Source organism: Dermochelys coriacea, chromosome 1 (genome assembly GCF_009764565.3).
Source record: "Dermochelys coriacea isolate rDerCor1 chromosome 1, rDerCor1.pri.v4, whole genome shotgun sequence".
Classification (NCBI taxonomy): domain Eukaryota; kingdom Metazoa; phylum Chordata; order Testudines; family Dermochelyidae; genus Dermochelys; species Dermochelys coriacea.
Genome location: NC_050068.2, coordinates 167103652 through 167129077, shown reverse-complemented (window position 1 = coordinate 167129077; position 25426 = coordinate 167103652). Strand labels below are relative to the sequence as shown.

Sequence of the window (25426 nt, the reverse complement as noted above, 5' to 3'; positions counted from 1 at the left end):
ATTAAGGCTGAAGTTACTCCGAGTGAACAAATATCATCTACATTTTTACTAACCTTTGACACCTAAATGAAGTTCTTCTGTAAAGAAAGTTTTTGTGTCCTTATCTGGGACTTCAGTAGCTGGCCCTGAAAAGGCAGGGTTTTCTGGCATAAGCCTGAACAGGTGATAAAGCAGTTTATTCAGATTCTTAGTTCTTCGAAGGTACTGTGAATATAAAGCCCGCAGCTGGTGCAGGGAAAAATAAAGTATGTATGAGTCCTAATAAAAAAGCAGCTCGTTCTGATATGAACATGTACATGTAGAGAGGAAGGTTGGTCCAGCAATTAGGGCATTAGCCTAGGACCTGGGAGACTCTGATTCAATTCTTTGCTCCACTACAGACTTCCTGTCTCCACTTAAGCCTGTCTGTAACTCAGTTTCTATCTTGAAATGGTAGTACTTCCCTACCTAACAGGGGTGTTGGGAGGGTAAATACATTAAAGATGGTGAGGTGCTCATCTACTAATGATGATGAGGATTATATAAATACTAGGATAGACAGACATCCATATGTAAACATTAAGCATGGAGATAAATTGGTCAGGGCAGTCCAACATATAGACTACCTGGAAAAGCATTCTGACACCAAAATCTATTACTGTCTTTTAAGTGAACTGATGGAAGCCTCATGGTTCAGGCTATTGAATTAGACTAGACCAAGAACTCAAGAACATACTGTAGGGAACAATCTTGTGCTTGAATAGGTGAGCTAAGAGAAATGGAAAAATCTAAATTTAGAATGTTGTTTTAGCTTTGTTTCCAATGAGCTGTTAACACAGAATTCATTTCCCTTACATCTATACCTACAAATGTGAACTCCAAATGGAACAGGAATCCAAATAGTTCACTTTGGTATATATTATATATAATGTCGTAACATTTCTATCACCCTTTAACAGTAATAAATTACATTATTTTGGACAACTCCTTCAATAGGATTTAGATACTTTATAACATGATACTAAATTTAAAATTAGGAGTCACTAGAGTAGATCAATTGTAAGAATGACAATGTACGCAATATGCCTTGTACTGTGAACTATCACATTACCTTAAAAACACTGTTCCATGTCCCTCAAATATTGTTTACTGATTGAATCACGAAGTTTTCTGGTGGTTAACTAGTAAGGTTAACTAGAGCTGTATATTTAATTAAATGCACCAAATACTTCCTATTTACAAACAATAGTTTGAATTCAAATTAGGTATCTCTTGCAACAAGATTGTTCTCCTTAAACGAACATTAATATACAGGTTCTACAGTGATGTCTTGCTTCCTGTTGAGGAAGATTTCTAAATATTGTAAAGTAAGCATTTAGCAGGTGGATAAATAGAATATTAATAAAATGCCAATGAGGCTGCTTAAAAAGTGCCTACAAATTATATATTTTAATAAAATTCTTAAAGCATTACATTTATTACTCGGTGTAATAGCAGCTTTCTGCACTGTCATGTCAAACACATGAGTTCCACTGCTAGCTTAATGGCAGAGTCGTAGTGCTGTGTAAGAAATGCTCAACACTAGGGAAAGGAGAGATCGGTAGTGAGTTCAGCGTATTCAGTGTTGATGGGTTCTAAAAAGAATACCATTAAATCTGCATTAGCTGAAGGCCTGCAACCACTGAATACTTAAAAGGAAGAAAAATATCAAGAGGAAACTTCAGGACCAGGTGTAAATGGACCCTGGCCAGATAGGAATATAAAGAAAACCCACTGGGAGAAAAAACATTCATTAAATACATACTTGAGAAGAAGCTGCCTTGAAGAAAGTTAGTATTAATTTCCATGAGAGAAGATATCCTAAAATAAAGCAGAACTCTTCGCTCAGTGGCTGAACAACTGCATACTCTCCAACTGGAATGCATTCTAGGATGTTTTCTAGAGAGAGTTCTTGAGTGGCAAGAACAGACATAAGAGCTGCAGGTGGTGACCTACAGAATGATAAGGCATTATATATTTGGCATAGTGATGAAATATACAAAATAAAACTTTCTTCGAACACAAAATGGTTTTATTTTTTACAGCCTGCTCGGCATCCTCTTGGTATCAAACATGTAAATACATCAAAAGAAGCTCTCTTCTGACAATGAAATTCTCTTCTCAGTCCGCACAGCAATATTACATTTTAATACTCCTCTCCCCTTAAATAGACAGACCTCCAATTAACTTCTTGTAGGAAGAGCAGAATATAGCGATTGAATGCTACCATGGGGATCTGAACGGAGGACTTTGGCTTTTATTTGAATTGCTTTAACTTATATTTGGGCAGAACTCACAGTGTGCTAGTGCTGGATAAACACAATAGAAAGCACAATCCATTCTTACCACCTAGGCAGGTGGTAATACTGAACTAACTGCTCCTGAAGTTTGCTTTTTACAATGCTATATATTGGATTAAGAGTCCTTCTTGACCCCATGACATGCAACACCCCATCCCCTTTAAAAATGCAGAACTGAAGTCAAAATAGAAAAAAAAAACGTACAAAGCTGATTCCTCTTCTTCATCACCATAGGATTTGAGATCCTCATCATCAAATTTAGGCAACTCGGGCATTAACCTGTGGAGTTGAGAGAACCAGTTTTCATTTTTACTGCCTACAATATTTATATCTTATATCAAGAAAAGCATTAAATTGTTGGCAATGTATTTATTAAAAATAGTGCAGTGTCTATAAAACACACATCCAAAACTGGTTGCTTAAATTACAGGTGCCACAAGGCCAATAGTCTTGCTCAGTTTTTCCCTTCACTCATCTTTATTTTAGGAGGACGCAGAAGTCCTAACATCTATACTTCTGAACAAGCCTATCATCATCAACCTTTTCAGACCTTTGAGGGCACTCTAAATGAGAGGCATAAGCTGCTATCAGAGTAGCAGCCGTGTTAGTCTGTATTCGCAAAAAGAAAAGGAGTACTTGTGGCACTGTAGCTCACGAAAGCTTATGCTCTAATAAATTTGTTAGTCTCTAAGGTGCCACAAGTACTCCTTTTCTATAAGCTGCTATGGAGCTTATGTTTCAGATCATATGTACCTTATTAATTGCATGAAAGGTAGTCAAGTATATGTACCAAATTTTAGGCACTAAGGCTGTCCAAAGAAAATTCAGAAGAATCTTGAGAATAAGGAAGAATTATTCCCCATTTTCCTCATACACAAATGTCTGAAGAGTTTTGGCTCAAAATCTCTAGTAAAATTTACCTTCAGGCAGAGACCAACCCAGGAAAATTTCAGTTCAACAGACAAAAGTTTTGGAAAGCTATGTATATCTCAAAACACAGGGCTAGACTGAAAACACTTAGGCAACCCTGGATTGTAGTAATATTGATACTATACTTAAAGCACATACACAATTTTCTGTCAGAAAATCAAATTACATTTGCATGTTCCTTAAAACCTAAAGTTTCTCCTTTATGTTAATACATTAGGCTAAAATTAAAACAGTTATAAAATTACTCAGTATTTATACTGAATATATGTATATCAAAGTTCACTACATGTACATAAATTACCACTTAGTGGTTTTCCAAATGGAAAACTATTTCACTAGTCTCCTCACATTTCAGAATGCAAAATTCTACAGAGTTTAAAAACAGAGAGGAAAAGATCACTGGTTGATTCCTTACTTATATAGCATGTGGTAGACAGTGATTTGTACAGGTCTCGCTCTGAATAGCAGCAATGGAGATAATGTGTTTAACAAAGTCTGTAGGTTATCTGGGAGGTTTGTTTTCTGGCCAGCAACAAACTTGGCTGGCAGTTTGTGGTTCAACAATTGGTCCTTTGAAATGTATGTTAGAACTTCACCTAAGGACTTCAGTATAGAGTTCTGAAAGGATTTTTCAGATGCATCTTTGCTTTCACCTGTTCGTAATGGAGAAAAACAGAAAATTACATTTGAGGCTCAGTTTGTTATGGTTACAAGTGAGTTCAATCAGAGACAACTAAGGCACACTATTTCCACTTATCTAAATTATCAAAGACTAAATATTTTTAAAAATCGAAGTGCAATTTTATATCCCTTAAATATTTTTCACCGATTGTTGCTCATCCATTACGTGTTAGTTAAATACTGTCTAACAACTATATGAACAAAGCACTCATTATAATAAAGTCAAACTTAGTCTGCCAGCTATTCTACTTAAAAATACCTCTACTCAGGTCTCTTGTCCTATCAAGCTACTACCCTGCTTGTCATTGCCATATACTTGCCTGTGACTTTTACCAACAACGTTAACAGCAAGTTGTGAATGCCTTCAGAAAAGAATTCCTTCCATTCACTGATCAGGTTCATAGGAAGATTTTTGATAGCCTCAGGAGTTGCTGCCTGGAAGTAAGCACTAAGGGCAGAAGCCAAGTCACAGCTGACACAGGCAAAAATTTGCACCAGTGGAACATGATAAAGCGAATGGTTTTCCCTTGTTGTCTGGAAAAAAAATGGCAGTAATTTTTTAGTTCTCACTCTGCTTTAAGACAGTTGTGTTATACTATATTTATATTCTATATCACTATAGAATTTGTAGTTCATCAAGGGCTTTGAGATGTTTGATGGAAAAGCAAGCGTTAGTTACCGCTACAAAATATACTATATGAGAATCAGTAAATAAGACAAATCTGTGCTCACGCCACTTCAGAGCTCCTTGTATTTGACCTCACAAGGTTATTAAAAAACTTCTGCTGGATCCCAATGAAAGTAAATAAAATACAGTACAGGTGAGTCGCATCACACACACATTTAACTTACACAAATTCAACTATTCGCGCTTGGCAAAAAAAAAAAAGAAAAAACAACAAGATATCTGTAAATAGTGCGGACGATTCCACCCACCATTCCACTAAATGAGCGTATGCCTTGGAGTGAGCGAGAGATGGGAGACGTGAATCTGCTGTTCCCTCAGTTGGTCTCAGTTCCCACGTGCCTCTCATAGTGAGAGCATCTCGCCACGCTGAGTGTGATTCTAGTGTTTAAAGATATGTATTTTTCGTACAACATGGCCCCTACACACAAGCCAACTACTTCATCTGGTGCTCAGCTGAAGAAACAGCAATCTGTTCCAATGCTGGAGGGAAAACTGGCTATGTTGGACTTATTGAGAGACAATAAGTTGGTCTCCAATGTGGCGCGTAAATATGGCCACAACGAATCTAGCATCTGTGCCATGAAGATTCGAGAGAGAGAAATTTGTCAAGCTTTGGCATCAAGTGCTCCAATAACTGCTAAGGTGACGAGCCAGGTGCATGATAAGACTTTAATGAAGACTGAAAAGGCATTAAAGTTATGGCTGGAAGACATGAACCGTAAACGTGTGCCTATCAATGGCAACACATTACAAAAAAAGGCTCTTAGCCTCTACACGCTGTTCAAACTTCCCACCGAAGAGGGACAGCCTTCTGATGAAAAGGAATTCAAAGCCAGCCAAGGTTGGCTTAACAGTTTTAGGAACCGCTTCAACCTCAAAAACGTGCAGACTACTGGTGAAGCTGCATCTGCCAATGAAGACGCAGCAAAAGCCTACCCCGAACAATTAAAGAAAATCACAGAAGAAAAGGGCTATCTTCCGGAACAAGTTTTTAATGCTGATGAGACTGGGCTCTTTTGGAAATAAATGCCCAACCGCACTTACATTTCGAAATCAGAAAGACAAGCCCCTGGCTTCAAAGCAGCTAAAGACCATGTGACTGTGTTGTTTTGTGGTAATGCGGCTGGGCATTTAATAAAGCCGGGCTTGCTCTATGGGGCTGCAAATCCCCGTGCCCTAAAAGGCAAGAACAAAAATCTCCTGCCTGTGTTCTGGCAATCAAATAAAAAGGCTTGGGTGACAGCAGTATTATTTCTGGATTATTTCATTCCGGAGGTCAAGCAGTACCTCGAAGAGAAAGGACTTGACTTTAAAGTGTTACTGATCGTAGACAATGCTCCTGGCTACCCTGCGGCACTCCGGTTTGCGCATAAGGACGTTGAAGTTGTCTCTCTCCCCCCCAGTGCCACCTCCATCCTCCAACCTCTCGACCAAGGCGTGATTCGCTGTTTCAAGGCCACATACACGAGGCTTACGTTCTCACAGATACGTAGCGCTATGGATGCTGATCCCAATCTTAATGTGATGGAGTGTTGGAAGTCCTTCAACATCGCCAGTTTCATCACTTATATTAAACAGGCAATGGATGCAATCAAGCCTGAAACAGTCAATGCATGTTGGCGAAATCTATGGAAAGAATGTGTGAATGATTTTAAGGGTTTCCCGACCATTGACAAAGAAGTGAAACGCATTGTTCAGTGGCCAGGCAAATGAGTGGTGATGGCTTCGTCGACATCCTTGAGGAAGAAATTGAAGAATTAATTGAGAGCCATAGAGAAACATTGACTAACGAAGAGTTAGAGGAACTAATAAAATCGTCTACAGAAGACGAAGATGACAACGACGAACAGGAAGAGCCAGCAAGTTGGAATCTTCATAAATTTGCTGAAGTGTTCCAAGCAGTGAAACACTTGAATGATTTAATTTCCGAATACAATCCCTCTTTGGAATGAAGCCTCAAAATAAAATGTAGTATTACAGACGATTTGAGACCATATCAAAAAATGTTTGAGCAGCTCAAGAGACAACAGTGACAGTTACCGATCACCATGTTTTTCAAGGAAAAACAACCAACAGCAGATGAGCCTACGCAAACTTCTTGAGCTGAACCAGAGCCCACCACTTCGTCTACTACTCGCTCTCCGTCACCCAAGCTCTCCGTCACCCGGATCAATATCAAGCCCTGACGACCCCCTGTAAGTACCCCCCTGTAATTGTAATTTTACACTACTGTATTTTTATTTTGCATATGTACTCTTTATTATATACTGTACATTACTGTATACATTATACATATTACTGTACAGGGTTGTATACACAAAACCCTTTACAGTATACTGTGTGGGCAATTTAAGGGATTTGCAAGGGTAATTTTGACTATATGTGATTTTCGCCTTACGCGCTAACTTTAGAACCTAACCACCATGTAAGATGCGACTCCACTGTAACTTTCCCTAGCTCTTATCAAGGTATAGAATAATGAATTGTTTCCATTTTTACAAAACCCTTTTACATAATGATAGGCAGAAACTGCCACCAAGTGGATTCAAATAGTAATGTGTGTATCTGCAACACTAAACCTTACATGGCCAAGTACGCCAGAACCATAGTTTGAAAAGCACCCCCGTTCCCTCCCTAATAATAAAAAATTCATAAGCTTCATTCATTAAATCATTTCCACATTGTGGAAAACTTGTGTTCAACCAGAAATTACTAAAATGGTGCTCACTCCTTTGGACAAAAATCAATCCCCTCCCTCAAATTGAGCTCCTGCTTTTTTTATTCTGTCAAGATCCACGAAAAGTACTATAACTAACTATAGAAAATCCTCTAAAATGACATGTCTATATAGCAAGTCCACAAATGTAGCTGCCACTATGTTTTGGGCTACTATCTTTAAATTAACATCCATCCTTCCATTTTGTAATGATACCGGTGAAAAATGAGTATGTTTCTAGCCAAGGTAGATGATGCAACCCCTGTATTATATTATGTAAAGCACTTCCACACCCTTCAGATGAAAACTGCTATAAGAACATACAGAGAAAGGTATTAAGGCTTAAATATCTGTTCTTTAGCCTCCTTATTTTAAATACAGAAAAAAAACTAGTCGAGTGTCAAATTAATAGGTGTCGAAAGTCTATTCTGAGATTCCTATTTCAGGATGCAATATACTGTTTAGCAATGATGCTTATCATTTTACCTCTAACCAAGCCAGCATGGAGCACATTACGAAGTCCCACTCATTGTCCATCAGTGGAGACATGGAATATTTTAGCAACAGAGGAAAGTAACGCATCATCTCTATATTGAAGCCAAGCAACTGAGGCGTTGCTTCTTTAAGATTGCTGCAACAGAAATACAGAAGTTAAAACCATACTCATTAATGCAGAGGAATAAAATATTTCTGTTCTAGCCTTAGTGTTTCCTCTGAGGCCAAATTCATATTCTATACTGGAATCTGCTTAAGTGCTTAAAATACTCTTGCTTTCTTTGAAGTTAGTTCCTATGTAAACTAATAAGTCTATCTAACAGAAACAAGATAAACCAACATGCAAACAAACAAACAAGTTCTGTGATTCTAGATAGGCCACCAACTGCACATTATACTATCTATTTGCTCAAATAATAACCTAAAGTAAATCAGTAAATTTAGTAATTAAAACTACAGTTTGACTTATACTCCAGGACACAATTCAACATGGGTTTACAAGACTTAATGATTTCCTGTAGCCAATAAAATATATGAATGAATCACACAGTTTAGTTTCAAGTGTGAGCACCTGAGTGTGCAAATCCCACAAGTTAATGCATGAATTGATACACAAACACCTACAACGATTGCCTACTTTAAATGCATAATGCAGGCACAATGAAATTCTCTTGCCAGTTTGTCCCCATTTCATGATATCATTACACCGATCTCTTCAGTAAACCCAAGATGAATGAACTTCAGACAAATGAAAGTATTTCTTCTCTGCGTGTTAAGTCTTTGCTCAGATTTTCAGACCCAGATTTCTAAAATACAGGTGCCTGAAATTCACCTCCCAAGTCTTAATTTAGGTGTCTAAATAAGTGATTTGATCTTCAAAGTGCAGGGTATTCAGAAACTGCTGAATGCGTAACACTTTTGAAAATCCAGCTATTTATTTAGGTTCTTCATCAAGGATGTAACCCCCAATCCTGAAAAGACGTATGCATGTCCTTAACTTCAAGTATCCAAGTACTCTTACTGAACGGGAACTTTAAAAAATAGATTTTTACTTTTAAACTCTTTGTCCCTCTAAATAGGCTGTTTTAAAATACTTAGTAAGATTTGGCTATGTTAAGTTATAGCAGAGTTACCCACCAGCTGAAAAGGAAGCTATCCTCATTATCATTTCTCCATGACATGATGATTTTTAGTATTCCAGATAGTAGCTCTCGACAATCAATGCTTCCACTATGTAAGCAGGAGTTTAAAATGGCAAGATATCCAAAAGCTCCTACAATACAGTAAAATACCATGTAAAAAAGCACATAGAACACGTTGAATGCTCTTGAATATATTCATGTATTTATTAACAAGACAATGCCAGCACAGGAAAGGAAAAATGCATATCCAATTACTATTTTACTTACATATACAAACATACAAAAATTTATTCTGGATAATATTTAGATCTTTCTTATTCTTTCAGGAGCTAATCCACTGTTATTACAACTAAATGCTATGGTAAGTTTACACAGTTAATAATAAAAGTGATTAAAAATGCAAACTCAGGTTCCAACCGCACATTTATCCTTTGCAGCACAAAACAAAAAGAGTAATAGGTTAAACTATACATTTAATGAGATAATTAGGAAAAGAAAATATTACACATGTGCAACATGCAGAGTTAGCATAGCTCAAGGAAACCTGACACTCATGTTAACTGTGAACCCTTATTACTGCATTAATGTATTTTTTTAAATTTCCATTTTAAAAGAAAGAAGAAAATATGCATATATACCTCCTGGAGAGCAGATACATTTTTTACAAGCACCACACCAATGACATGAGCATTCCATTAACTGCATCCTTTATATGTGCATGTCACATCACACAAGATCTGGTGCTGTATTTACAAGAACTTTACCAGGTCTTTAATGAAGTGAGTAGAGTACAGACTCAATGGGGAATTCATTCTTTGACTAATGTTTAGAAACTAGGCACACATTCCTTGGCCAGAACCCTTTGGAGAAATAGGATGGGGCAGAATGGAACATGTGGACCAGAGGAGCTGACTGCTCAATCACAGAGGACTGTGCCAAAGAGATACATGGGGATCTCCTATACAACCAGGGAATAGTCTGAGGACCCACTCCATTGTTATCTACTTAAAATTTCCCAGGTCAGGCCCTGGTGGCCCAAATACAGTCGCAGAAGCAAAGACAGAGAGTCCAGAAAATTTTAACTGAATGTATAACCCAATGATAATATAGTCAAATACACACTAGTTGTGGGGAAAATAAAGAATCTGATGGGGCAGGAAAATTCAAGATTTTGATCAACTGTCCCCCCCTTAACCAGTGTTTAAAAATTCACACTTACAAAGCCTTTACAATATGTTTATTTGCAAGTGCTCACCTGAAGATACAACACAGTTTTGCCCAAATGGTCATGAATTTGTTTTAACAATGCTAAGATTTTCAAATTCAGCAAGAGATATACTCCTCACTCAGGAATAGTGACATGACAAGTTTTTATGGAGCTTCGTCAATAAGAGCATGACCAAAAATGAATGAAAACAAGGAACTATAAAAAGTTTAGGCTCAAAAGCAGTGGTTCTCAAAATAGGGCCACCGCTTATTCAGGGAAAGCCCCTGGTGGGCCGGGCCGGTTTGTTTATCACGGCTCCCACTGGCCTCAGTTCGCTGCTCCAGGCCAAAGGGGGCTGCAGGAAGGGCGGCCTGCACGTCCCTCTGCCCACGCCGCTTCCCACAGCCCCATTAGCCTGGAGCGGCGAACCGCGGACAGTGGGAGCCACGATCGGCCGAACCTGTGATCGCGGCAGGTAAACATACTGGCCCGGCCTGCCAGGGGCTTTCCCTGAACAAGCGGCAGCCCTAGTTTGAGAACCACTGCTCAAAAGAATAATTTTTCAGAAAGTTACACATTTTCAAAAGTGACATAGGGCACTTAGAAGTCTAAGTCACATTAATTCCCACTGCAACACTGAGCAGTGCTATGCCTAAATACCATAAAAATCTGGACCTGGGTCATTTGCTTCCCATTCTGGATGGGCCATGTGGGTAATAGTTATATATATGAGAACAGTCCTTAATAGTTTATAAAACTGTTGGGACAACATGTAATCAAGACATAATAAGCTGACAACTGAAGATAATGCATTTTCATTCCACTAACAACACTTTGTTTGTAGTAAACAGTTGCCTTATCAAATAGTCTATGAAGCATTACTACGAATAAATTAATTACATCATCCCACCTTAAATTAATAAACCAAACTGGCTGAAGAGTGTATAGTTATGTTACTGACCATCAGTACCGACGAGGTCGGTTTGCATACACGCCATAAGTTTAGCAGTACACTGGATAACTAGTTCTTCCTTTTCTTCTTCAGGTAAAAATGGAGACAGGCTCTGAACTGTATGCAAGTTGCCTTCTGTTAATGGGAAAAACCTGTTCATGTAAACGAGATGCCAAGAATGAAACAGGGAAACAAAAATCAGTTTTATTATAGGAAAATGTAAATTGGCTCCTAGGGATCATGGATCAAAGAAAGATTATTTCATATTCTGCTTCTTTCAGGCCATTTATATATGGTAAATTGCATTTCTTTTACACTGCATATATAAATTATAAATAGTACCCATCCTACATATTTCATTCATCAGAACCAGTAGCAACAGAGTATCAACAACATTAACTCACAACTACAAGGAATTATGAATTGTAGTATTAGAATACCCTTCTGTCATCATATAAAGTTGTTTTATTTCACTGGACACAATATTCTTTGTATGGATCAATCTAACCATAGCTAAGGCCCAAAGTCTTCCACACTCTTTTGATCTATAGAAAAAAAAGGAAAAAAAGAACTATTTAATTTACATGTAGATTGTATACACACACACCTACATATGTGAACATATCAAGGAAAAGACCTTAATGAAAGAAATCAGAATGAAATCACATCAGTAAAAGCAATCTCTGTAATAGATCACATCAATAAAAGTAATAATCTCTGTAGTGCAAATGCCAAAACCAGAATAAATCAGGAATGTTATATTTCATCAAGTATTTTCTAAATCTGTCCCTACCTGTTAAATAATATTTGCAGAAGGTTGGTGGTATTACCAAATGCACTTAAGTCCTCATATGTAATACTGATTACTTGAAGCATGTTGAGAAATTCAAGGAGGAGACAAGGAGGATCATCAAGTTCTTCAATCCACTGCAATGAGTACAGTAGTTCTGCAACTAATCAAACCAACAAAAGTATCCATTTTACAATAAGCCTGGTGTATGCAGGGAGCCTCTGCTTACATTTCCATGTATCTTGGTAACAACACAAAACAGCTTACATTCACACATAACTTCAGGTGCTCAGAGGAATGAGCTGGACTCCTGGCACCAACACTTATGTACTTTGGGGTTAACAATAGGTAATAATGCATGATTAATTTAAGCTATTCTAGATGCTTAGGCACTATTAAAATGAAGAAAGAAAAAAAAAAGCATGGAAAGGACTCTAGTTAGTGATTCCTCTCCTACACCTTTGTATTATCTTACTCTTCTTGGCTCTAATTTTCCTGGCTGCTGCTCCTAAAGTAGGCAGTCAAGACCGAATTTCAGATAGTAACCCCAGTCTGAAGTTAGAAACCAGTTCTTGAATTACTGTGTGTTTGTTTCTTCATCCTCTTATAAAGGATCACACTGAGAAGTTGCATTCTTCTTCAATAGCGGCAGAAGCAGAACATGGAGTGGCATCACTACTTCATAAAATGCACAACATCTATGGTCAGATCTGATTTAAGAACATGAAAATAATTAAGCCACTTCACAAGTAAAAGTGACTGAACAAAAGGGAGGTACGGACAGAGTGATGAGGAAAAGAAAAATGGTTGCAATAACGGCTCCAATCTCATGCCTAACACTCAAAACGTACCAATACGCTATCATGGATACATTGCATGTATGCTCACCATACAACAGGCAGTGTTTTGGGATAGCTGGTATTTTGGCAAAGAACTATTTTTACCTTAGTGTATGCTAAGAGGTTAGTTGAGAGAGAGTATGAATACAAACAAAAAATGAAAAGCCAGAAGGGTTCTAGTTATATAAACACCATACTAAAAGATACTTGTGCACTTAAAGCAGGATCAGAGCAACAACTGTAAAAGATATAGGATTAAGTAATAATGTCAGTTAGCTATATTCCAAACCTTTCATTAATAACTGCTTCCACCAATTGATACAATCTGGTTTACAACTACTATATAAAATCAAGCGCTCTTTAGTTTTACCATTCTTACTTACTTATATTCTCAGTTTTCTTCCTTTCTGCATCGTGGTTTTCAAACACCACCTCATGTTCCTGTATAAGTAGTGCCATTTTACTTAACAACGCTGCAGTGCACAGATGGTTTGGAAGTTTAGTTGTTTTGCATAGCTTAACCTCTGTTCCTGACTGCTCACAGTTCACACTCAGTCTTCCTTCCAAAAGAGGTTTGTGTAACCACTGTAACGAACACAAGAAAGGAGCTGTCCACAATTACGTGCAATTTTTACAGAATAATATAAAGACTTAGGCATTTGTGTAACTTTTCAAATTCAAAATTACTTACAATGTCACTTAAAGTTCCCACACTGAGGTTCCCACGTGTTCATAACAAATAGCCAGTAAAGGTACCCTAACTGGAGAACTATTCCCAACACAGGCAACTAGACAGGCAATGGAAGGAGAGGCATACTTCATATCATTTCCAACCACACTGCTCCAGAGATTAAGCAGGAAAGATTACAGAGAAAGCAGCCCAGGTTGTACATACAGTAGCTATTTCACTGTGCAGTAGCTTTCAGACTGCAGTCATTTTCATACCTCAATGGGTAGAGATTCTCGCAACTTTTCCCAGTCAGAGCTGTTTGGAGTAATACGTCCAAAATAAGCTTCCAGAAGACAACCAGACAGTTCACCAGCTTCCAGTAGCTTAGTCAGCAAATCATTAACTGCAGAGATCAAAACCTGAAGGCTGAAAAAGTGGAAAAAAAATTCTTCCTGAAAAATTAAGCACAATCATGTGACAACAAGACAAGACATTTCACATGAGTACCAGGCCACATCAATGGCTTTTCACTTTGCATTTTAAGTCATGCTCTTACCTCACAGACAGAATAATAAACATTTTCATTATTTAGGACTTACGTATAGGCAGATGCTGTAAAAGCATTAGTTTTGAATTGATTATTTCATATTTTAATATCCCAAAACCAACAGATATGCAGTAAACATAGTTACCTTTTAACATCCAAAGAGGAAGACTGAATTTGATTCCTGACCCACAATGCAGATTTATGCAAGAAGGTGCTCTGTTTCTGCATATAGCCAACCTCACGCACAAGCGAATTGAGGCCAGACAACCAAGTGTGCTTTAGTTTATTGACAAGTAAATCTAAACACAAAAAATAAAGTAATTAAAACATTAACTGCCAAATTACATACTGCATAATGGTGAGCACATTTACTAGGTCACTGCTCTGTTAACATGTGAAGTAGTGTTTCTCAAACTTTTTAGGTTGGTAACCAATTATTTGAAGTCAAAAATGTGCAGGACCCTCTTACATTTACTATAAAAGTATGTAAAACATGTATATAATTATCACACACACACCTTGAAAAGTTAAGCATACAAAAGTTGTTAGGAAATGTCAGAATTAAGGATGCCTGAGCAACCTTAATTTGGCCATCTTGTGCATATGTATTATGATATCATTTTTAATTACATGGAATCATAGAAATGTAGGCCTGGAAGAGACTTCAAGAGGCCATCAAGTCCAGCCCTGTGCACTGAGGCAGGGCCAAGTAAACATGGACTATCCCTGATAGATGTTTGATAGGTGTTTGCTCCCAGTGTATTTGAAGAACCTCTTATTGCCTCTTATGTCCCTTACTAGGTGTAACTCACTTTGTGCTTTAGCCTTTCCTATTTTGTCCCTACATGTTTATGCTACTCTTCTGTATTCCGTCTTAGCAATTCGTCCAGATTTCTACTTTTTGTAAAATTCTTTTTTGATTTTCAGGTCATTAAAGAGCTCCTGATGCAGCCATACTGGCCACTTCCTAGTCTTCCTATTGGGATAGTTGGTAGTTTGTGTGTTTAATTTGGTCTCCTTGAGAAACTGCCAGCTCTCCTGAACTCCTTTATCTCTTAGATTTTCTTCCCATGGGATGTTACCTATCAGTTCTTTGACTTTGTTAAAGTCTGCTTTTTTAAAGTCCATTGTCCAAGTTTTATTCTGCAGCTCTCACTCCTTCCTTTCCCTAGGATCATTTTCATGATCACTTTCACCCAAATTGCCATCCAACCAGGGGCGCTGGAACAATTTGTATAGTGGGGATGCTGAGAGCCATTGAACCAAACTGTAAAACGCTGTATATGATAGAAACCACTTCAAGCCAGAAGGTGCTGCAGCACCCCCCACACCCCTAGTTCCAACACTACGCATCCAACTTTGGATTCGTAACCAATTCTTCTCTGTTGGTCAGAAACAAGTGTAAAATGGCTGTCCACCTGGTTACTTCCTCCACTTTCTGAAACAAAAAGTTGTCCCCAAAGCACTCAAAGAACTCATTGGACATTTTGTGTTTTGCCATTTTATTTTTCCAACAGATGTCTGGGTAGTTCAAGTGCCTCGTGACCACATACTATTTTTCCCCACAGGACCCCAGCCTTAGTCAGTGCACAGAATGGATGGTGCTCACTTAATGAGCAGCCACTCAATATTTTATTTTCTCCTCATTGTTCACGTGTGGTCCCAGGCCTTATTTATTGCACACTATTCAAACACTTTCTAAAAAGAGAATTATTAATTTCTTCATGGGTTTCACTATGGTGCTCTTTACTATATCATCAGAGTGTTTCACAAATACTAATGAATTTATTTTTACAACACCCCTGTGAGATTATGCTCATTTTACAGACAGGGAATTAAAGCACAGAGAGATTAAGGTAAAAAGTATTCATTAAATTTGAGATGCACAAAATCTGATTTTTCAGAGTACAAAGAATTATACAGCAATGTTCAAAGCAGAGCTCTCATTGACTTCAGTTGCAATTGTGAATGTTTCGCAGATCAGACCCTAGTTCTCAGCGAATCAGACACTGGAGTCTCAAATCAAGCATACAGGAAAAAAAAAAACAACACACTGCTATAGCAAACTTTAAAAAACAAACAAAAAAACCCCAAAGGCACAGGTAGTCATGATGCGACTTGATTAGCATCACATAGGAACTCTGTGGCAGATGCAGAGACAGACTCCAGTTCTCCAGGGCAACATTCAACTGCCTTAACCATGAGACCCTCCTTCCTCTTCCTGTAATCCCTTCCTTCATTTATTCCACACCTTCCAACTTCTTCAACAATAAAGGCAGGGGTCCTACAGGCAACATCTCCTTCAATACGCAACCATTGTCATTCTCAATAACAATTCATAGTCATTCTATGACTACCTGTTGTCATCATGGACCAGGAAAAGAAAGCAAAAAAATGACTCAATAGCCTGGGGATTAGGGCACTCACCAAAGAGGAAGGAGACCCAGATTCTGGCTCTAATGACAATTTATTAAAAAGTAAAACAGCTTCATGAGAAGAGAGTGAGAAAGCCCCATATCAAAATATCCTATAAACCAGTAGCTAGGGCACTCCCCTGCAATGTGGGAGACCCAAATCCCGCCTTCTCATCAGGCAGAGGGGAGAATTGAATCCAGGTTTCCCATATCATAAGTGATTGCCCTGACCAATGGGCCACAGTGTAAAAGGGAAGTACCACCACCAGCACCTGTTTCTGAATCCTTTCCTTTTGTGAAAATGTCTGAAAGTCTAAATAAAGTTTTTCAGGTCAAAACAAAACGTTTCAACATTACCAAAATGTTATGACTTCTTCAGTTTGGTCGAAACTATTTGGCAAATTAGAGAATAGTTTTGATCAACCAGAAACTGCAAGTATTCATCTGAAAAATGTTGCACAGCTCTAGCTATCACTGAACAGTTGAGCAACACTGATCCCGCTTTATGTGAATATTACTTGGAGTTATGGAGGGTTTTTTGCACAAAATCTTAAACTTCTGGAGGTGGCTTTTCTCTACTACTGCCCTGAAGATCAATCTTTAAAACAAACCAACACTAAACACACATGCAAATATAACCAGAAAAATAAACGTTCCAAAGTCAGATTTTAGTTTGCAAAGTAATTCTTGCATTGGGTTACCTGGCAAGTGCGTAGCATCCTGGCTCTGAGCACACAGCTGGAAAATAGTGAACAACAAGTCTTCAGAAGATGTCATCAGTAAGCACCCTTTAACTGAGCTGAAAAAGTTAGAGGCTACGTCACATATGAACGATACTGATGGTTCAGTATTTCCAGCTTCAGAAAGATCCTTAGCTTTTGAAAGAGCTGCTTGAAGTTTATCAATAATTCTTTCAACATAAATTTCACCAATCAAGGACTCTATTAAAAAAAAAAAAGACACTTTATGATTACTCTGTGACAAGTAAGATTCTACGGAAGCCATCAGATGCTATAAACAGTGTCTGCCTACTTTTCCAGATTCACTAATCTTGAAAGCAAGATCAAGGGGAGAGCCTGCTTTAATTTTGTATGTGCTAAAGTTTGATTCATTTCACTCTAGTCAAAGATGTCCTCACTCTTCAACACCTGATGGAACACACCCAACATATCCTTGGTAGTTTGTTACACAAGCACTTTGCACAAAATCACAGAATCATAGAGTATCAGGATTGGAAGGGACCTCAGGATGGTATACATGCAGTAATATCTCCAGTCCCATAGCCATCCACTGAAATGCTTGACCCTGACTCATGAGAAGGCAAACATTCAATCCTGGAGCACTGCATTAGGTCATTTAAACCGGCAAATCTGACTACTTTTCTGGAGTGGCGAGCAAGTTTCCCGCACCCTCCTCTGGGACCCAACAGCAAAACACAATAGTATTATGAAGATCTATCTATTCTATAGTATGCATTCATCTTACTGGTGCATCTCTTGGGAAATTATGAACCACTTCTTGGCCACCAAAAAGAATCTAGCCTTCAGATAAACTAGGAAACATTACTGCAAGCATTTTAATAAATACCAGCAAGCTAAACAAAATGATAGCATTATAAATACATTGACTTTAAAATTCGGTAATATAGCAGAATATGAAACTCATTAATACCGAGGTGTATGTCACACTTGCCACACAAAAGAAGCAACAGGTGGAATAGGTAGTTACACACAAAGGTGTCCCATACATCTCTCAGTGTATGTGCCCCAAATAAGCAGATTTTGGACTTATAAATTGCTTCTGTTGTCTGATGTCAGAGAGCTCTGATGTGGATCCATAACCCTTCTGATTTGACACTACTTTTTGAACAGTAAATTTCAGATTGTATGGTCTATTCCGCAGTTGATCATTTAGTAAATCCAATCTTTGCATTGAAGAATTATACAATTAGAGAACAGGAAAATCTAAACAGAAAGAAGATTAACACTAATCCTGTCAATAGGTGCATGGAAATGGAAGCATATCCAGTCACTATTCCAGGTTAGTTTTAATGAAATTAAAAGGACATAGTATACTAGCTCAGGTAAATATAAACAGAGAAGCAGCTAGAGGTTACAAAATGTGATAGGGTGAAAAACCTCAAGAAGTTCTTTTTTTTTTTTCCCCAAGTAGCAATTCACCTACCATTTTTAACATGCTGTGATAACACCAAGCTCAGCAGGGTCCACCTTTCTGAACAGTACAATTCCGATGAGGTTGTTGTGGTTTTCAAACCCTTATAGCACAGATCATCTGCTAGTATTACGAGCTTCTCCCCTAGTACATCGCCTTTCAGCCACCCAGAGACTAATGAATGTTTCACTGAGTCCGAGCATGCCTGAATTACAAGACAATAACTATTTTTGCAAGGTTAATAACTTTAAGGATATAGGATTAGTATGTATTAGCCTTTAGAGAGAGAGTACTTCATTCCTATACATTAATGCCAAGTTATAATGTCAGCGTTTTTTCAGAAACTAATGCCAAGTTATATACTGGGGGAAAGTTCTGCTAGGTGATGAGCCAATTATTATTATAAATAATAAAAAATAGGAAGGAATTTTAAAGTGTGAGGCATCCATAAGTGAGGAGGGATGACATTGATACTGGGCATCGCAAGATCTGGGTTCAGTTCCCAGCTCTGCTACCAACTTCACATATCACTTCAGGCAAGACACAAATTCCTCTGTGCTTCTGTTCCCTATCTGTAAAAATGGGGATCATAATATTTTACTTCACAGGCATGTTGCAAGAATAAATGTATTAATGTTTGTGAGTTGCTCAGATAATATGGTGATAAACGCTATACAAATGCCTATAAAGTAAAATAACTTGGTCCTAATTAGTCAGTATTTCTGGGGTTTCCAAATAGTGGTTGAATTTACACATCATTCTTTCTAAAGTATATATGCACAGTGTGATCCTATTTTGTAGAGACTAAATGGCTCAGGGGAATGGAACTGTGTATAACATCATGCCACGCAATTGACCACATTAGAGACTCCCATATATGAATGAAAAAGGAGCCCTTCTATATCAGAGATGAGACATACTGAAGATGGAAGTTTACAATACAGGCAATGCACTGCCTCTATCAGTGGTTTTCAAACTTTTTGTATTGATGACCCCTTTCACACAGCAAGCCTCTGATTGTGACCCCACCCCCACCCCCACATAAATTAAAAACAGGAAGAAGGGGTAATTTAATTTTATGGGGGCTCAGGGCTGTCAGCGAACCCAGTTTGAGAACCCCTGAAGGAAGTGCTTCAGTTTCTAATGCTATCTACTATGGGCTTGTGAGACAGGTGCTATATTTAAGTTATAATAAAACAGCACTGTTTCAAATTTAATTATTACTAGATTTTCAAACTATGAAAATCAAACTAGTTTGTAGTCTACTCCAGTTTACCTATCACTTAAAGATTGGAAAGTATCCAAAAGTATGCATGCAAAATAAGAATAAAATTCCCAAAGAAGATACCTTTTGAATTACTTGTAGGAAAATACTCCATTTCAGATCCATCTAGTGGAAAAACAAATAAATAAAAATATAGTTAATAAAACATATTCCATTAGGAAAAGAAAGCTTAATGCAATCTCTATTTATTGTCTAATTTTAATTTCTGAAAAGGATGTGTAGAAGTTGTCAAGCCTTAGTAGTGAGCAAAGGTTATCCCATAATTATGATTATTTAGTAGCCAATAATCAATGAAAGAAATTATAATTGCCCAATTCCATGGCAACCTAAGTTTCCCCCATCAACTAGATCAAAATGGGTAGAAGTCACTGTGGTTAGGAGAAAAGCTACAGGTTAATACTATAAATCGTATTTATGAAGAAAAAAGGTGGTAATTTAGGAACAAAAATCTAAAGATGTATTCATTATTTTCAGTACGCTATATCAAGTGAGAGGAATAAGCATATCAATGTCATAACACCTTTCCTAGTATTCTAATTCCAAACTCTCTTAATTCAATCTTCCCTTTGTCAGATTTATCCAAAACAAATATATTACTCTGAGTCAGAATACATTTTCCAGATCCAAAATCACTATTATTCTCACTCTCTGTTGTAGCCCACAAATCAGGATAGTCATTATATAAATTCTTCTATTTGCAAAGTAAAAAAGAAAGCCTTACCTTAGTTAAGTCATCAAGAATATTTTTTCTTTCTGTATTATTGTTACAACACCTAAGGACACTATACAAAATATCAACCAGAAAATCTGTCTCTTTCCTCCAGTCTTCTTTCAACCAAGCTATTAAATTCTGATGCAGAAACTGTACTGATGGATTTTCATGTTGAAGTTCTACATCTTCCTGGAATTCAGTCTGAGCAGCATTCACACCATTTTCCTGCTCTAACAGCACTTGAAAAACTCTGCTAGAAGGGAAGGAGTTGAGCAGAGCAGAGAGAAACTTTAAGTGCCGATCAGACTTATGTTCACTGATATACACAATACTCAGTTCAGCGAGGCTGCAGACTAAATCTTCTAAAGGTTCTTTCCTTAGAAACAAAATATGTGGTGGATCAGTCAGTATTTCAGATTCACCATTATTTGTCACTTCAGCAGACTTCCCATTCTCTGTGTTTCTTTCAGATTCATTCTCATCTGTAAATCTGATCTTTATGGTTCTTCTTTTGCTTGGTTTCACAGAGCTCTCTGGGCTCTGCAGAATTTGTAGCATACAGGATATAGCAACCAAAGATTTCTCATCAGCATCTGCTGCATCAACATAGAGTATATACATTTTTGAGAGACTGTCCCAGAAATTCGACAAGAGTCTCCGGAAAGTTATAGCTGTCCCATCATCATTTAAGATTTCTGTCTTTATTTCCCAGGAGCTCAATATTTCTGCTATTTGGTAAAACAATGGACCAATTTGTAACCTGGTCTCTTTAAGCACAGCTTCAATGAGAGGAACTAACTACAAACAGAAATGCAAGAAAGTTTTAGTAACTAAATATTTACACAACTAGACAATAGTTTTAATATTAACAAATCTCAGGAAGCTCTACAAAACAAAGTGTTTAACATCTATTAAATATCAATTTAACAGCAATCCTGAAAACAGAATTAGCAAAACGTCTAACCCACCCAACCTCTTCTATTAAACATTTACAAACCCCTTATCCATTACATATATACTTTATTGTTAAAGACATTGGGGTTTCATACAAGAATTCTGCACTCTGTCAGAAGGTTTGGTTTTATGGGAAGGTGGATACAGAAACACAGCTAAAAGTTATTTTTTCTTAAATTCTCTGGGATTTTTTTTTATTGGTGAATAAATTTTCATTGAAGTGTTTCACAATTTTGTTCAAGTTAAAATTGTGAAATTGCAAAACCGAGAACAAGAACTTTTAAAATATTTACATAATATATACCTGATCACATATAAGCATCTGCTGAATTTGTTTTTGTTCATCTTTTTCACCTAAATTCTGTAGCATAGCAAATCGTAAACATTCCATAAATGCAGATATGATTGCAGAACACTCTGAATGGCTAGCTATGGTTCGCTCACTTGATAACCTAAATACATGTAAATCAGGAGACATAAAAAAAAACAGTCATTGTTCCTTGATTACAATCTGATTACCGTGCTTTAATGTAATACCATAGGTGCTGTTCATTTGAGGAAAAAGGGATAAGAAAATCTATAAGTGACCTCAAAATAAAAATTCAGCAAAACAAGTTCTACATAAATCAGAACTAGAAATGTGGACATTTAAGCGTGGCTTTTTAGCCTAGTTTACTTATTCATAAAAATACAATTAAGGATTAAACACATTTGCGGCTTAACAGACAAATGCAGCCTCTACTATTTAACTGAATCTAAAGTTTTAAATGCACCCAATATAGTGCCATTTTTTAAACCTATGCTTTGTGGATGCAGTCTTGAAGAGAGAAAGGGACAAGGGATCACAGCAGGAAGGAGGAGACAGGCAGACAGTGTACAGAATTCAGTTTCTGATATTTACATATTTTAAAATGCTTTAAGTAATGTAACCTTCTTTTGATTTGTTTCCGAACATAAATAATTATTATAATAAATATTTCATCTAATGTCATGAATTTGTGGCTCATACCCTTGAATTATTGAGCTGAAAAAAGTTCTGTAGAAGTCCAGCTTTGGTTCTGTAATGCCATGAGGTACCTTGCTAATCAATGGCAAGAGATTAGGATATATAACAGTAGCTAGACCTCGTCCGCCTTCTCGAAGTACTATCCATAGCTTTGGCAGAACTCCTTTTTTGGCATTTACATGACTCCAACAGTCCTACAGAAAGAAATAATTATAGGAATAAATTAAACCAGACTCAGTTGGTTTGGAAGACCTCTCAGGTAGGTCATCTAGTCTAGCTCCCTATGCTGTAGTAAGAGCAAGCCATCACCAAATCTAAATTGCCACGCATATTTTTAAAACTCATTTTCTCTCTAAACATTTCCATTTAAATTAGTGAATTTTAAGGTTTAGCAGACTTCAGAACAAAATCTTGTTTTACCACAGCAGAGATTTTCTGGGTAATAAACTTAAATCAAGAAGGTTTTGTCTTCAGTGATCTTTTGGCCCATTATACTGCCTTGTAAAATAGCTTACTATAATATATCACTACTTTTATGACAGTCCCAGATTTAACCCACAACCCCCAAAAACCAGGAGTTAGGTTTCATAAAGAGTCACTACAGTTATAAATATTAGTATTTTGCAGTGGAGTTTTAAATTATGAACTGTGACAAATCAACTATAAGTATATTTTTTTTATTAAACCAACTTCCTATCGATGAGAGAGACAAGTTTTCCAGTTTACACAGAGCTCTTCTTCAGGTCTGGGAAACTTACTCAGGGCTAGACTTCACGTACAGGGCTGCATCTGCACTGCTGTGGCGCTTCAGTGAAGACGCTCCTATGCCAATGGAAGAGCATCTCCTGTTGGCATAGTTAATCCACCTTCCCAAGAAGCAGTAACTATTTTGATGGGAGAAGCTCTCCTATTGACATAGCGCTGTCTACATAGGGGGTTATGTCTACCCCTGAGTGATGTAGTTATACCGATACAGGTCTGTAGTGTAGACCTGGCCTCAGAGTGTCACAGCTAAATACAAGGTGGAACAGACAGTTTAGTGTTAGTTAACGCACATGTCAATGGACCATTCAAGGTGAAGTAGCCCATTAACACTCTTCCAGTCATAGGGAGGGAGGGAGAAGTAGCTGAGGGGGCAGGTGGGTTGTTAGTGGGTTATAGATTGTTGTAATAAGGCCTAAATCCAGTGTCTCTATTCAGTCCATACTTGTGATGATGAGTTTGGAGAGGTTGGAAGGCTGTTTGAAGGCCAGAAAAAGAAGATCACATCATGGAATGAGCCACTCAAATACCCTGAGAGAACCTGCTTCAGTACAGAAATAAAACCCCCTCCAACTGCACACACCTAGTTATCACCTACCACCCGCACTGGAACCCATAGAGGGTATCATCAAACAACTACAACCCATACTTTCCTGAATCCCCTCTTCTGGCTTTCAAACAAGCCCCCAACCTCTCCAAGATCGTTATCAGAAGCAAGCTCCCCACAGACCAGGACACACAAACTCAAAGCGACACTAGAACCTGCCAGAACAACAGATGCAAAATCTGCAGACATATCTCCATTGTTACAATGATCAACACCCCACACAACACAACTTTAAAGACCCATGGGTCCTACATATGGCTATCACAATATTGGTGTACCTCATCCAGTTCACTAAATGCTCCAATAGCAAATATATGGGTGAAACCAGACAGTCACTATGCTCTCAAATGAGCTCACACAGGAAAATGATAAAGAAAAAAAACCCCACATCATCCATGGGTGAACACTTTTCACAAAGCAATCACTCTAAATCTGACCTCTCAGTCCTCATGCTCAAAAGAAACCTACACAACACTTTCAAAAGACAAGCCTGGGAGCTTAAATTCATAATTTTGCTAGACACCAAAAATCATGGCCTGAATAGACTGTATGTATGGCTTATTAAAACAATCTATAACCCACTAACAGTTCCCCGCAGTTGCTTTCCCCCTGCCTTCCTTCACCCATCGGTGTAGTACTATCTTCATTGAAGTGAAGACCTGCCCTGAGTAAATTTCCCAGACCTGAAGAAGAGCTCTGTGTAAGCTCAAAAGCTTGTCTCTCTCACAAATAGAAGTTGGTCCAATAAAAAATATTACCTCGCCCACCTTACCTCTCTAATAACTTGGGACCAAAACAGCTACAACAACACTGCATATAAGTTAAATTTTGAATGAAAGCCAAAAGGCACAAAAAAATATTCTAGGGGGAAAAAAAACCTGTCAAATTGTAATTGTAAAATTACATTTATTATTTGAATTGATAAAGTATGAAGTAAACAGAAGGCTGATTTTCATACAGGATTATAGGTCGTGCCAACAATTACAAGATACATCCAACAAAAAGGACAAAAAGGACACTATGGAATCATGTTACAAAAAGGACACTATGGAATCACTAAATGAAATTCTGGCCCCACTGAAGTCAATGGAAAATTTCCACTGACTTCAACGAAACCAGGATTTTATCTGAAGTTGAGTGGCTATAGAGTTGAGTTGAGTGGCTACAGTATCAGGCTCTAACTAAACAGTGACTAGAGACCAACTTGCACATCATTTTTTATAAATCCTAATAAATAATTCAATAGAGAAATATTTGTATTTTTAAAAGCTATTTTATATACTTGTGAAGTTTTTAAATGTCACAACTTCAGTTTAATTACATGCTAAATTCCTGTCTTCTTTGCAGAGATAATGGACATATTTTTATTTACTTTTAGTGGAGCTGTGAGTGCTGAGTACCTCTGAAAATCAGGCCCTTATAGTGGGGGGGAGGGGAGGAGGGAGGGTTGTTTGCAGTAGTAAGGGGTTCACAATGGTTACTTTATTTTAAACTGATATCTTCTGCTTAGCCCCAAACCGAGGACACTGATATGATGTG

General features: G+C 37.6%; 1 protein-coding gene across 3 annotated transcripts in view; it reads right to left on the bottom strand.

Moving 5' to 3' along the window:
• LTN1 (listerin E3 ubiquitin protein ligase 1) overlaps positions 1–25426 on the bottom strand; it is a 41100-nt gene that overhangs the window by 4912 nt on the left and 10762 nt on the right. For all 3 annotated transcript variants that reach the window (XM_038368581.2, XM_043508988.1, XM_043508985.1), the window contains exons 8-26: positions 22522–22712; positions 21817–21964; positions 20568–21356; positions 19910–19951; positions 18574–18766; positions 17091–17330; positions 14121–14274; positions 13704–13854; positions 13142–13343; positions 11923–12082; positions 11570–11674; positions 11139–11281; positions 8966–9101; positions 7820–7964; positions 4250–4463; positions 3664–3901; positions 2523–2597; positions 1784–1970; positions 54–225 (exon numbers count right to left, since the gene is read on the bottom strand). In XM_038368581.2, the coding sequence (XP_038224509.1) occupies positions 54–225; positions 1784–1970; positions 2523–2597; positions 3664–3901; positions 4250–4463; positions 7820–7964; positions 8966–9101; positions 11139–11281; positions 11570–11674; positions 11923–12082; positions 13142–13343; positions 13704–13854; positions 14121–14274; positions 17091–17330; positions 18574–18766; positions 19910–19951; positions 20568–21356; positions 21817–21964; positions 22522–22712 (3685 nt within the window). The remainder of the gene's footprint in view (positions 1–53; positions 226–1783; positions 1971–2522; positions 2598–3663; positions 3902–4249; positions 4464–7819; positions 7965–8965; positions 9102–11138; positions 11282–11569; positions 11675–11922; positions 12083–13141; positions 13344–13703; positions 13855–14120; positions 14275–17090; positions 17331–18573; positions 18767–19909; positions 19952–20567; positions 21357–21816; positions 21965–22521; positions 22713–25426) is intronic.